Below are 14,100 nucleotides of genomic sequence, written 5' to 3'. Positions count from 1 at the left end.
TTCGGGCGGCGCACATCAGGAACTTGCAGTGGATGCAAAGGAGGGTCCGCAAAGCCCCTTGCATTGAGTCAACATGGAACCATAATCAGGCCTTAACTCCCTCTGCTTTACGTTAAACTAGACAGAGATGAGAGTGAGAGATTTCAATACAATTATGTCTCTAGGGCTGCCGTGGTATAGAAATGTCCTCAACGCGGTGTTAGAAAAGTGCCACCTTGCAGTTTGCGGCAATACCGGAACCAAACCCTCATGCGTTTCATTTCTACCTGCGCCGAGGAGGTCGTTTTCTGTGCAGTTTATTTGTCGGTCTGTACCCAGGATAAAAACGACTGGGCCAATATTCATGCAACTTTGTGGAAGAATGTGGTATTTTCTTAAAGAAGTACCACACCCATTCCCGTTGGCTCGACAAATGAACAACTCTCATAACGCTAACTAACTAAGTATGCATACATAAAATCGGCACACGCGTGTGTATGTGTGAAAGAAACACCCTACATATGTCACTATATTAAAATCAATAGTGACAGGTGCGTCCCCAAGTATCGAGCTTTAACAAGCCCTATTGCTCACTCAACCCAATCCACGAACGGTGTCAACGGGTGCATCATCGGTTCACTCACCAGTTTGTCTTTGAGGCGCTCCCCCTTGATGAGGAACTCGACAGAGGTGGGGCTAGAGGGGCTACAGGGGCTACAGGGGCTCAGGCTGCTGCTGCTCCCTCCACTGTGGGTGCTGCCGCCGTCCTCCGCCCTGCTGACCTTATAGACGGTGACGCAGCTGAGGCCTCCGCCCGCCAGGGGGAGCCACCCGCCGCTGGAGTCGTCCCGAGTCATGACCACTGCTCTCACGCGCGCATAACTGTCACTGTGGAGGAAGAACAACAACACGGGAGTGAGAGGGTGAGAGAGAGAACAACTATCCGGGAACGATACACGGAATAGACACCAGACAAGGGTTTTAAAACAGCCACATCTTTAAGATAAAGCTCTAGGCGATTTGTTTGTGGTTTTAAGGGTGTTTTTTTGGACGAAGCCGTCACAAAAACGTTCCTCTTTGTACCTTTTAAACGTAGCTTGTTTCCCATTAGAAAGGCATGGTCACGATTGACACTTGATGGATCCTCTTTTGTGCAAGATGACATTTCGCAGAAAGATCTGCCGGGCTGAAGTATCATAACTATACGATACGGTGACCTTTACTCCTATACCCACATTTTATCGATAGACGCTAAAACCCTGTCCATTTTTTTCAGTTAAGAGTTAATGCTGATTCATATGATCACATATTAGACGTATTTTGAGAATTAAAAGACCTTAACCTGGTCTGAAAAAAAAAAAAATCGTCAAGCTCATGTTTTATTTGCTCTAGCATACGAGTCTGCCCCCCCTTTTGTTCAGACAGACTTCCAGCAGACTTGGTCCCCAGGTCCAGCCAATCGCAACAGTTTATCAAATATGGTGGGTTTAATACGATGACGGAGGAGTGCCCTATGGGTGCACCGTTGAGGCATCATCATCGACAACCAAGATGGCTGCCACTGACGTCTAACATGTTTCCTTGTTTCCTTCCGTTGTGAATTGGTCTGGCAAACCTAAACCAAGAAAAACTGATCAAAGTGGTAAGACATCAAGTCGGAAAGAGTGCCACTCCGTGTACCTGTAAACCGCCCGCTGGATACTATTTCTGAGACGCCATCAAAGCCCATGGTGTGTTTAACCCCAAGCGCAGGGCTATTGACCATGTGGCCGAGCCCCAGGCTGCCTCAGGTTCTCCTTGTCCTCAACAGCCTTCCCTCTTAATCGACACAGGTAGAGAGGTAAGAACCACTGGAAGCCCCTCTTTCATCTCCGAACCCCGGCCACGCTAGTTAAAATGTCCTAATTGTACCCGTCCTAATCACTACCATCTTTCTTCCTCAAACAATGATCATTGGCTTTTTGCGTGTCTTGTCCCTTGCGTTATCTCCTAACACTATCTGCCCCCCCCCCCCCCTTACACCAACAGAAGAAGCACCCCCTGTCCCTATTCGGGGTCATCTGCTCAGTGTTCTGGTGGCTTCTCTGATTAGATAACAGGACCCTGTCCCACCAGAGACGCCGAGGGTCAAAGATCGCTGAAGACAAAGCTTTAAAAGGTCCTCTTCAAAACACACTAAAAAGGGTGGAAGTTTGAAGGATTGGAATATAGTCCACTAGAGGCAATGGGTAAAGCTAACCAAGGAAACAAGTCACCGATAGGAAGGAAGAGTTGAAGAAAAAAGACATAATCACTATTTCCGGTGTCTCTGACCTTTCAACGTCGCCCTCGGAACAACGGGACAAAAAAGGTCTAAAACAGACCTTTTAGACTTTTTTTATGATGTCATTGCATATTCCCCCCCCAGTAAGTTAATGTTTAAGCGTCACAGAAAAATTAAGAGCTATGTGCTGGGTCACAAGAAGGTTCTGAGATGGGGCCTGTCAAGCAGCGGCAGTGTCTGCGCTCTTGACACGAAATGGATGCTCCCATTTTTCTCACTGCCTCCCCTGCTCTGAATCTGGAACACGTCTACACCATCAACCTTTGTTCCAGTGCCTTCCACGCCCTTGGCAAACCTCAGTGCCCAGGTTATTAGTTAGTAATTAATCTATGAGCCAGTGAGCATTAAACTTGAGGCTATTTCTTGTTCCACGTGTAGGCTGTGCAAGGCATGCGGCTTAAATATGTAATAGTTGACCAAAGTTCCTCCCCAGGATTGATGACCATGGTAAATAATCCCAAAATAAATCAACCGACAAAAACTGTCTCCCCTGTGAAGACAATGTGTATTCTTCCTTCTCCTGTACAATGAACACATGCGAATGACCATGCATCAAGTGTTCTGTCTGTGTCTGACACAAGGCATTCAGAAACGGCAGTGTGTGTGTGTGTGTGTGTGTGTGTGTGTGTGTGTGTGTGTGTGTGTGTGTGTGTGTGTGTGTGTGTGTGTGTGTGTGTGTGTGTGTGTGTGTGTGCAAGGGAATCCTTGACTTGTTCTTGGAGTAAGATTATATGCGTTAAAGATATATATTTTATATCAATGAATCATACCACCATGGATAGTCAAATAGGAACAAATCAAACACCTAGTAGTTCATATACACAAAGTATAACCTGTGGCCATACTGACCTCACTGGAAAATACAATCCCAAAGTGTTTAGTGAACAACTATTTGACATTATCGTGAACATTCATACGAAGGGAGTTAAGTTGATAATAATGATGGTGACTTAATAACTAAAGTCTGTGGTAAATTCATCTCATGTTAGGTTGATATTTTAGATTCCCGGTAGGCCGTTTTCAGAATACTTGCAGTCTAAGCAAATGTGTACCTTGTACAGCGTTCAGGGAGGTTAGATAACACAGTAGGCATAGTTTAACTGCCAAAGCCTAGCCTAGTGACTTCATGCTAGTAATAAAGATTTGTCTTTCTGTAGCATTAGCAGTATGCCTAGCCTGTAACAGAGTAGGTCCATTAACACAATATTAACTCCTAAAAACAATGGATGTATGTCATGGATAAAAGTTCAGGTTATATAGACCTATGTGAAACTTTTCTTCCATGATGAAGGAACTATTCAGTGTTCGAAATATTATCTTTCTTGCCAATACGTTTTAATTTATACATAGGTATGAGATTATCTGCGAACTAGCATTCTATATTTTGTATACCCCGTTAAACTGCTTCATGAACCAACACACTTAAAGATGTAAATTCTCCTGAAAAAGTCCTTGAGAGTGAGGGTCATGGGCAAGCAGAACACAAGCCTGCTGCTATACATAGAGCTGGCGGGCACAAGAGGATTTTCTTCTTATCGCCAAATAACATTTAAATAACTCCAGATTTTATAGGATTGCTGCATGTTACATTCTATTTTCCAAGGATTCTCCACCACTAAAGTTGTGCCCAGTGCTTTCAAACAATCCAACGGAACTAAGAGTACATTTAATACTTTAATAGCTACCATACCAATAGCTACTTTATCAAGCATCTATTGCAATACAACAATAAACATTAAAATGCATTCTGTCCAGGAAAGACAATGTGTTTGACTTTAAAATCGGGCGGGTCAAGCCACATTCTACCATGTTTGTAGAACAGCGTAAATCAGAAATGGCTTCCTGACGAGACTTCCTGGTAGGACCTTAATACTAGAAATATACTCCATGTATAATTATGTACGCCAGAGCAAAGGCAGACTATGGGAAGTGAGAGTGTGTGACGTATGTTGGGTCCACAGTGTTGTTGACAGATGGAAGCAGGGCCATACCAGACTGCTACTAGCCAGCCCCAGTCTGGGCCCAGGGTTTTTTTTATGATACACACATTTGGCTTGCGTTTTGGACAGTTCACTCTCTCTTATCCTGTCCCCAAACGTGGCTGGGGACAGCTGCTCCTCAGAGACGACCACTGAGACAACAGCCATGAATAACTGTTGCCCCCGACGACCTCCCCGCGCCCTTCCTGCTACCACTTTCAAAACGTCCACCGCCGACGTAAAAAAAAAAAATGCAGCCTTACACCAGAGACACCCCCCCCCACCCCTAATCCACACAGAAATAAAGCCGCATTTTTGGGGGGGCAGCATATCAGGCAGTAAAAAGAGGCCAATACTGCCACAGTTGTGCCCCCTCTCTACGGCCCCCAATAAAGGATGTGAGTGGAAGATGCAGGAGGGGCCGTCACTCAGGGAGGGTCCCTTGGGCTAACAGAAGGCAGGCGGTGGTGTCGCTCAGCCATGACCAGGGCACAATGACCAGGGCCTGACCCTACAGACCTGCCACTAACACACACATGCCAGCAGCCATGGAACCAGGAGACGGGGGGGTGCTGGGGGGGTGCTGGGGGGGTGTTGGGAGAGGAAGTGTGAGAAAGCAGAACGCCCAGGAAAAGAAAAAAAAAAAGCAATGAATGAATAGAAAAAGTGCATTTGTGCCATGTGGGGCTAATATCAAGGGGTGCGGCAGATGCCTGGAGCGACATGCAAAAAAGCACGAGTACACATGGTCGGCGAATAGCTCTGCAAATGGCCCATTCCCTGCATCACCGCTCAGCTCACAAGACACCTGAAGCAGACCTCAATGCTAAACAACCTCAAGAAGAAGAGACACACAGAAAAAGCTCTGTCTGCCTCTCTCTAGTTGATTTACCGTGACTCCTCCCCCCCCCCCCCCCCCCCCCTCTCCTACCTCCCATTTTCCTTTCCCCGAGTTCAGGTAACAGCTCCAGTAATGGTTCCAAAAGGCAAGAGGATATTCGAGGCCAACACACACACACACACACACACACACACACACACACACACACACACACACACACACACACACACACACACACACACACACACACACACACACACACACACACACACACACACACACACACCAGAGAGCGAGGGATGGTCTGTGGAGACAAAAGCCGCCCCCCTCTGCCCCCCCCCCCCCCCCACCCCTTGCTGGGAGCACACACTCCACTGGACACAGAATTGGGAGCGGAAGCAGATCAGCTGGCCTGGGCGCTCTGGTACGGGAGGGAGGGGGGAGGGGGGAGGGGGGGGGGGGGCAAGAAAAGAAAGGAGGCCCCATTCTAAATTATTCCAACATATTCTGCTGGATGACTGACTTCATTTCCGACCAAAAGCAGGAGAGAAAAACAGAGGGAGAGGTGGGAGCATAACGGAACACTTCAGAGGAGTGGGAGGAGGTGGCTGCTCTGCGTGCGTGCGTGCGTGCGTGAGAAGGAGTGAGAGTTGGGGGGGGGGGGGGGGGGGGCAGATACTACAGGGGTAGACCCTAGCTCTCATCCACATTTTATAACGTGCTCCTACATCATCCTTTGTATTTTGGAACCACAACCGATTACTCATAAACTGCGTACCAACTAGCTAAAGAATAACGTTAGAGGCTATCTGTAAAACCTGTTGGCCTCTACTTGCCGCTCAGGATACAAAAAGAGATACACAGAGGGGTAGAGGTGGAGGAGGAGGGGAAGGAAAAGAGCCCGTGTGGGCCGGGCAGGCCCCAGCACTGGGGCGGGTTGCTCCAGTGTGTGCTGAAGACGGGGGGATCCTAGGACAACCGCTTCCTAAGCTGACAAAGTGGCTGTTTGTCTGCCGATCGGCCCCATGGTTGACCGAGCTCCAGCATGCCATCATGTCTTGCTCCTGCTTTGGCCCTGGGCTTCCCACCCCCCTGGAGAAGGGGAGGAGGAGGCGGCGGGGGGGGGGGGGGGGGGGAGGAGGAGTGGGGAGAGAGAAGAGGAGAAAGGATGTGGCCTGAGCCCTGGGTGCTCGCCAAGTCACCCTCCCTCCCTCGCCTCCCCTCCCCTCCCGTTCTTCTGCCCCCCCCCCCCCTCCTCCTCCCTTTTTTTTTTTATCAACCCCTCTCCCCGGCTGCCTCCTTCTACACAATGGCCGCTTCTCTGCTGAAATTTCACGTTATTGGATCCCGGGCCTGGAGTTTTGTGCTCTGACAATGTCCAGGCAGTGGAGCATGCTGCAGGAGAGACACACTCTGCAAGCTAAGGGCTGGAAAACCATTCCTCCTTTCATTAGCATCAGAAAAGAGGAGAAAAGTCTACACTTTTTTTTTCGGCCCAGCTGAGAAGCTGGAAAAAAGGGCCTCTCTCATTCTCTATCCCTTATTCCCTCCCCCTCCCCCCCCCCCCTCTCTCTCTCCTGTATCAGAACCGGAGGAAGGTTGTCAGGCTCCGTCAGGCTCCACTAGACCTTTTTGGCTTCAGACTTTGGAGGTGGATGTGGTGGAGGTGGATGTGGTGGGGTGTGCACATGAGATTACTCAAAGAAATATTTGGGGAAAATAAACACAGGCTACTTAAGTCAATCGGATTCTCTAGAATATCTTGCTAAAGGAAAGCGCTAGCTAGGAAGAGACGGGAGGAACAAAAATGGAGGACTGAGAGCGAGCAAGAGCGAGAGAAAAAAACGCTACTCTCTCTGTGTGTGTGTGTGTGTGTGTGTGTGTGTGTGTGTGTGTGTGTGTGTGTGTGTGTGTGTGTGTGTGTGTGTGTGTGTGTGTGTGTGTGTGTGTGTGTGTGTGTGTGTGTGAGTCATTCTCTATGCTTGCTAAAATGTCTGGTTACCTTCTACGTGTGCTCCACAGCTGTTCAAAGATAAAATGTATATTTTTTTTAAAGCTCTGGCCGACACTATAAAAATATCACATGCTGTTCTTAATGGAAGGCTGGGTATGCATGCATCCATGGTCGTCGTGGAAGAATGAAGTTATTAAACCATTAACATTTATGCATTTAATTGTTGAAGGCTAAAAAGACATGATCTTTTTTTTTACTACAATACAAAATGAAATGAAAATGGAGGCCTAAGTTACCGACAAAGAAATAAATAAATGCTTTTAATGCAGAAAGATTAGCATACGGGCCAAGTCAAACCATGCAAGAACAAATAACATGCAAACTGGGCCCCGAGTTGACTGTCGATTCCAGCAGTGCATCTAATCTAAACGGTGCAAACTGGCTAGCCAATTAGCCACGGTTCAAGTCCCTTCAATAACCGGTGGCAAATTCAAGGGCACAGACATTCCCCAAAACAAACAGCCACATGACGTAACATGGATGCAGTGCAAATTATGACAGAGGACCACAACAAAACAACTTTAAGGTCTGTATTGCTTGCCATTTAAACCCCCGCCACCACGACCAATAAAGATGAGGGAAATCTGCCCACTGAGCGTTTGACAGCCAACGTCACAAAACTGCTCAATTGGCCGTCGTGTAAACCATTATTTTGGCCATAGAACGAAGTGAAAGAGCAATTTGCCGTATCTGCTCCACACGTCAGGCTGGTGATGAGTCATCTCCCTCACAAGAACATTCAGCTAAGCTACCAACAGACTTGTAGAGGGAGGGGGGTGGGGACCAGCCAGATCTGATGCTGCAGTGCACGCTAAATGAAAACTTCCCTTTCCTTTATAGAAATGCAACTGGGGTATTCAGTATTCGGACCAAACAACATGGCCTTTTCCGGTGTCTGTCCGTCCATCCGTTCATTGACAGCCGTTGATTTGCCAAGGTAACCCAAAATCTAAGCAAATTGGAGATAGGCCAAAACCAGTATAATGAATGTCAGACCCTCAGTCCGACAAACTTTTATATTCCGCCTTGCGCAGATGGTTACAAACCTGTCTATTACCGGGTTGGGCCTTCAACCCCAACAACAATGTTCCGGTTGACATCGAGCCGTAGCAGAGCAATAAATCACATGAAACCCACATGCATATCAAACGCCAAAAAACTATTCCCAAAACATCAGTCAAAGCCACATATTGAGATGATCTTAATTTACACCACAAGTATTTGGAAAATTAAAACCTTGCATTTCCCATTTCAAAAAATACAAAAAATAAAAAAGAAACCACAAATTTGCACTGCTGCGGCAACTCTGGTCTGCTTTGATGTGAAAGTAGTCCCATGGGTGCTGGGCTAATCGTCATAGTTACTGCAGAGACTGGAAGGCTGGTGGATAGGGTGGGAAAGAAACCACCAAAGCTGGGAAGAAGAAAAAACTCCAAACCATGATGCTGGTCCATGACTGTGAAGAGAAGCGGCTATGAAACAAGTTGTAAACTATCACGGCAGGCCCTGTTGTTGATTAAAAACAAAACAAAAAAACTGCAGCCATTGCACAAGTGGCAACGAGTGAATCTACATCATCAACAAGCTCTGGAGAGCTGTAAAGGGTTTCATAAAGCAATATGTTACAACCGGCAAACTTTACCAGTACCTTAAAAATAGATTTGGTTCCTATTCTGGTAGACTTTCTGATCAGTATGCTCAGCTCAACTCCCAAAAAGATCTCTAAAACCTTGTGAACAAATGGTTAGGTGGAACATGTTCTGAAATTGGCCAGCCAATATATTAATATCAACATACTCATCAATTAGTTTACCTTCCTGGTTTAAAATTAAACTTGAAAAAAACACAAAATCTTGTTCCTGACAAAATAACCACACACACCCAACCCTACCCCCATTCACACTTTCAAAGAGTTTGGAAACTCAATCAAAGACACAAGGTTTAGGATTTACATCTGTGTCCTTTTATGTCTGTGGCCTCCCAGGAAAGAACGGTGTCAGGCCAGCTGCAGCAGAGGGCTCACAACTAGCCCAGCCTTTAGGCTTCCGCATTCTGCAATTCAGACACTTCTTCAAGGCATTGAGCTATGGTCTATGAACATCATAGGACCTTCTTGGGTGAGGCAAAGAAAAAACTGAAGGACAATCTCTGCTACTTGATGGCAAGATAAGGGGGGATAAAAGGAGGTTTAGGTTGGCTTTAATAGCCTACGTACACAGCCCAGGAGCAGAGTAGGCCCAAAACGAGTACTAGGTTGTTTCTTAAATTTAAATGAAAAAAAGTTTGAAATATGAACTAAAGAGACTGTTGACATTTACAACAGTTTATGTCTGCTCCTAAAATACTGGAGGAGGAAATTAAAATTATAAAGAGGGAAGTGGCTCAGGTTTAAAATACACAGGATCCAGGCTCAGATCTGGCCTGGGAATGGAACTGTCCACAGCATGCATAAAAGGCCCGTTCAGTTTGTTGGCTTGTTATGGTTACAGGCTGTCCAAGACCTCTGGTTTTGTAGAGAATTGTTGACATTAGTCATGTGGACAATGCAATGGTCTCTTATGAAGGGGACACCAGATGACAAATGGCCAGTGTGCAAATACATTTATTGGAATGACATCCTGCACTGCAATCTTTTGTTTTTAAGGAAAATTCTCCACCCAATATAGGAAGAAGGCAGAGTAAATCTTCATACCTCAAGAACTCTTTGACCATAACATATAGGACAAACACAATTCAAACAAATAAGAAAGTAATACTAGCTGGCAGTCAGTACCCACAGAGGAAAATAGGCTAGGCTATACAAAGTATTACAACAAGATCTTGTTTAATGGCAGGTTAACTTAATCAGTTCCAACACAATCCTGTGCAGTCGAAGTCCATCCTTTGGCTTAAAACTGTTACAAAATATGTTTGCCTCAGCTGGCTTTGTTTTCTCCAACCAATTGCCTATAGCATAGAATATTCTGTAACGCAAAGCATTAAGTTTGTAATGTTCACCAACTGGCACAAACAAGAAATACCAGCGTCCATAAACACATCCAGGAAATGATTTAGTCTAACATAAGGGCCATAGGACATAGACAATTACCCAAGTCGTAAAGTGCTAGTCTCAAGAGGTAAAGTATCTGTCTGCTATTGTCGTTTGAGGGCAGGATAGGGGGGTGATTGGGGGGGATGTTTGGGAAGGAATGTGTTTGGGAAGCTAGGCAGCAGGAGAGGGAGTGCCGAACTGCCCTCAGGTGATAAGATCACAACAGCCACAACGGAAGACAATGCGCTGAGCTGTCAAATCAATCACACAAGATAGGAACAGGACACAGACGGAGAGAAATCAGCCAGGAATCACCTGACAATAGCTGCAGAGCATTGAAGGAATCTCGAGCGATGAGGCCTAGGGCTATGTTTGTTCACAGATCTATATGGATACTAGTGGTTTCCATTTAAATGTTTCTCAGCAGACGTAAACTAGCTTAAATAATCGTGCAAAGAACATTTACATTGTTACGATTTGATTCCTTCTCATACTAAGAGTTGACTGTATATTATAGACACATTAAACCAGAAGGGGTATAACCATGTACTTTAAACGATGAATGAATGATTCAAAACATCAGCCACAAACCTACAACGGCAGTTAGGTACTTAATGTGATCAGATCAACACTGTGCAGTGCACTTATTTATTTATTTATTTATCATCAGGGTTGGAGACATAGTGCATGTCTCCAACCCTAAAGTTAGCTCGACACTGTGCAACATTCTTAACAGCAACACACACCACCAAATCAAATGACAAAAAAATCGATAGGATATAGGCCTACATGATCAAAATGGCTGTGCTTGGTTAACACCCATCAATCACAGAATCAAACTTCAGGAAAAGTCAACGTTGAGGAACAGCTACAAATACAATTATATTTATTCTTTAATGGGGGATCGATATGAGAAATGGAATTATATTTCTACCTTTTTAGATTTGGACAATGCATCCAACGTAGCATTATAATGTGTAATACATGTGTTACATGTTCATTAACAGTAAAATAAATGAAATAAAACGTAGGCATCTCTTAAAAGTCATTCTACTAAGGGGATATGGATACATCAGTAGGGATCACTAGATTTAAAATAAAATTATAAAAAAGGATATCGTTTTACAATATGCAACTAAAGGACGCGTGAATCCTTTGCAGCGGTGCTTCAATCACGTTAGCCATCTTGGTTAGACATCATCTAGCCTTCGAAAAACATATCGCCCACAACCCGTACGTCTAGTTGATTTGTATCCATTTTAAATCAGATAGTATATCTTGAATGAGAGTTACAGATCCTTCGAATAGCCTTATTAACCTCGTGATCTTATGAGCGATAGAGGAACAAAAGGGGGAAGAAGTAGGTGGAGATTAAACCATGACAATGTGAACGCTATGCATAGACTTCCTCTCTGGGTCCAATATATTATTTCAAGGACATGATACCATTAGATATATCACACAAATCCCCAACACGCGTTTGTTTTTATATTTGAATTATCGCAAATAATGCAAGGAATATTGTGTATTTATTGCGACAGCGCAATGCGAAACAGTGCACTGTGCTGTGAATGGGCAGGCAGGTACTTTATGAATGGAGGAAATCACGTGACCGCAGCACCTCCCGAGCAGATATTTCTCACTGACTGTCAACAAGCGCACGCAAGAGAGCTGCCCCTTAAAACAACAGGAATTGGAATTTAAAACGATCATATCCATTGCAAATAAAGCATATCGGTTTTCAATACTTCTGTTTTATACTGTATGTCTATTCATGGATTTGGGATGTCAACGTGCCTTTTTAAATCATTTTTTATGAATGGGGATTGTGATATGCAAATTAATGTGATTGATAAAAATTGCATCCTTTTTGAACGCTCAAATTGCAGCAATGAAGAGGCGGAAACGTTTTCACTGGACCAGATATGAATTGAATGGTGACAATTTTGAAATGCAAGTGATAATGTTTATGAAACCATTTTAGTAGGCTATGTAGCCTTTATGGACACATGTTGTGGAAAATGACGTATTCGCATTTATGATTAATTATTATCTAATGTTATAACCTTTGTAATATAGTGATCATAGGCATACTGTGATTCACTTCTAGCAGGTAATTTGAAATACAAGTATACAAATAAGCAGGACCATTCCCTTTTTTAAATGGCAGTTATTTAAATTATATTACAATAATGTTTGCCTAACTATTCACGGGAAGGCTACTATTCAATTGGATTTTGAAATTTGTTACTAGAATACTGAAAGTTGATTAGTTAGTATTGGCTCCTATTTTCTGACACGTTGCGAGCCTTACTAAACGTTTATAACTATTCAGTTATTACACAGAGATCTTACCAAACATAGTAATGACAACATAATAACTGCTTTGCTTATGTATACAATAGACCACATGCATTAGTTTATTTGACATAGGCCTGAAATGAACAACCCCATAAAAAATGACACGGTCATTGGGTTATGTATCGAGATAGCCAGCATTACAGACGGACCCAAGTAGTGGGAAACCTGGAGAGCTCCTCCACAGCGTTAAGATACCTGTTATCATTGCAGCAATCTGAGGGAACATGGTAAATTAATCCAAGTACTCACTCGTTGTTAGGATTTGTCGAATCTTCGCTCATTTTTTCTCACGGGGATCCAAATTCTTGCAATAGCATCGACGACGCAGTGACGGCGGGATAATATACCACAAATATCACCATTTTCTTCCACATAAAAATCACCCTATAATGGATAAAGGAAAATGTTCTACAATGGAGCATGCATAACTGAGCGCTCCTCTGAAAACCAAGTAGCTAGCCTAGCCTCCTGGCTGGAACTAAATTGCGAGGAGGAATGACAACCGATGATTCATTTTATCTTCCCTTGAAGTAAAATCCGACCACAACAGATTGTACATCTGCATCGTCCTCTTGAGCGACACGACTCCGTTGTTTTCAAAAGTGAATAAAGATCCTTATAAAATGTACAAACTGTACACATCGTTTGGCAGGTTATTTATGGCTGGCTGTCGAGCATCCATTCGCCAATCAGGTCCAGGACAACACTTGAAAAGAGCTGTGCAGCTTCGCTCCGTCAACGTGTCCGAGTATTGTGGGGTAAAGCGTATAGAGCGGGGGGAAATCCAATTATTTTCAAGGTTGAGGGTAATATATTAAGTCAAAATATTAGGAGTTACATTTCCCCAGAGTAGTTGGCGGACATCTGGTTTGATCGAACTCCATTTTCAACTCGGGGGCAATGAAACATCGGAAAACTGGGCGGATGTTTCGACCCTCGCCACAGAAAATGAGATCCTTCCGCGAGGAAGCAAAATATAACGCAATTAAGAAGGAATAAGACTTCTGTTACATTATTTGCTTTGCCAACCTAACGATTGTTGTATTCTAAGTCGTATTACGTTCCACTGAAATAATTCAAACATAAACATAGCCGTAGGTTTCCAGGGCTAAATGCAAATAGTCCGTGCACTTTCCAAAAGAAGTTTCCTTCAATCACGCATTGATACATAGAAGAGGGAAGAGTCTGTGTGATAGCATGTAGAAATAATCGGGAGGAAGCCACAGCCACTATGTGTCATACATACGTGCACGACCATTAATAAACTCGGATGCTTGTTTTCATTAATAACGTTCTCACCATGTTTCATGAGTTAGATTTTGAATATGAGGGAGCGCTATAAATGAACGCGAGTACTTAATATCAGAATATGCATTATTATATGAACGCAGTTAATGTCACGGCAGCATATTGTGTAGCCTATTTGTATATCTCCATATCAACAGGGATTTTATTTGGCCAAAAAGAGGAAACGACCTGGCCAAATCTAGGGACAAAATGTTCATATGTGATTTAGCTTACTATCAGAGACATCTTGTTGCACATATTTATTTTATATGAGACAGTTATGTT

The 14,100-nt window shown here is 44.1% G+C and overlaps 1 protein-coding gene across 1 annotated transcript in view; it reads right to left on the bottom strand.

Annotated features, from left to right (window-relative positions):
- spred1 (sprouty related EVH1 domain containing 1) overlaps window positions 1-13,453 on the bottom strand; it is a 30,135-nt gene extending 16,682 nt beyond the window's left edge. Inside the window, exons 1-2 of the mRNA XM_056590123.1 lie at window positions 12,778-13,453; window positions 624-867 (exon numbers count right to left, since the gene is read on the bottom strand). Of these exons, the coding sequence (XP_056446098.1) occupies window positions 624-867; window positions 12,778-12,809 (276 nt within the window). The 5' untranslated portion in view covers window positions 12,810-13,453. The remainder of the gene's footprint in view (window positions 1-623; window positions 868-12,777) is intronic.
- Window positions 13,454-14,100: the final 647 nt, after the last annotated feature.

The sequence above is a fragment of the Gadus chalcogrammus genome, chromosome 5, assembly GCF_026213295.1.
Source record: "Gadus chalcogrammus isolate NIFS_2021 chromosome 5, NIFS_Gcha_1.0, whole genome shotgun sequence".
In the NCBI taxonomy this organism is placed as follows: domain Eukaryota; kingdom Metazoa; phylum Chordata; class Actinopteri; order Gadiformes; family Gadidae; genus Gadus; species Gadus chalcogrammus.
This window is presented reverse-complemented; position numbering and strand designations above follow the sequence as displayed.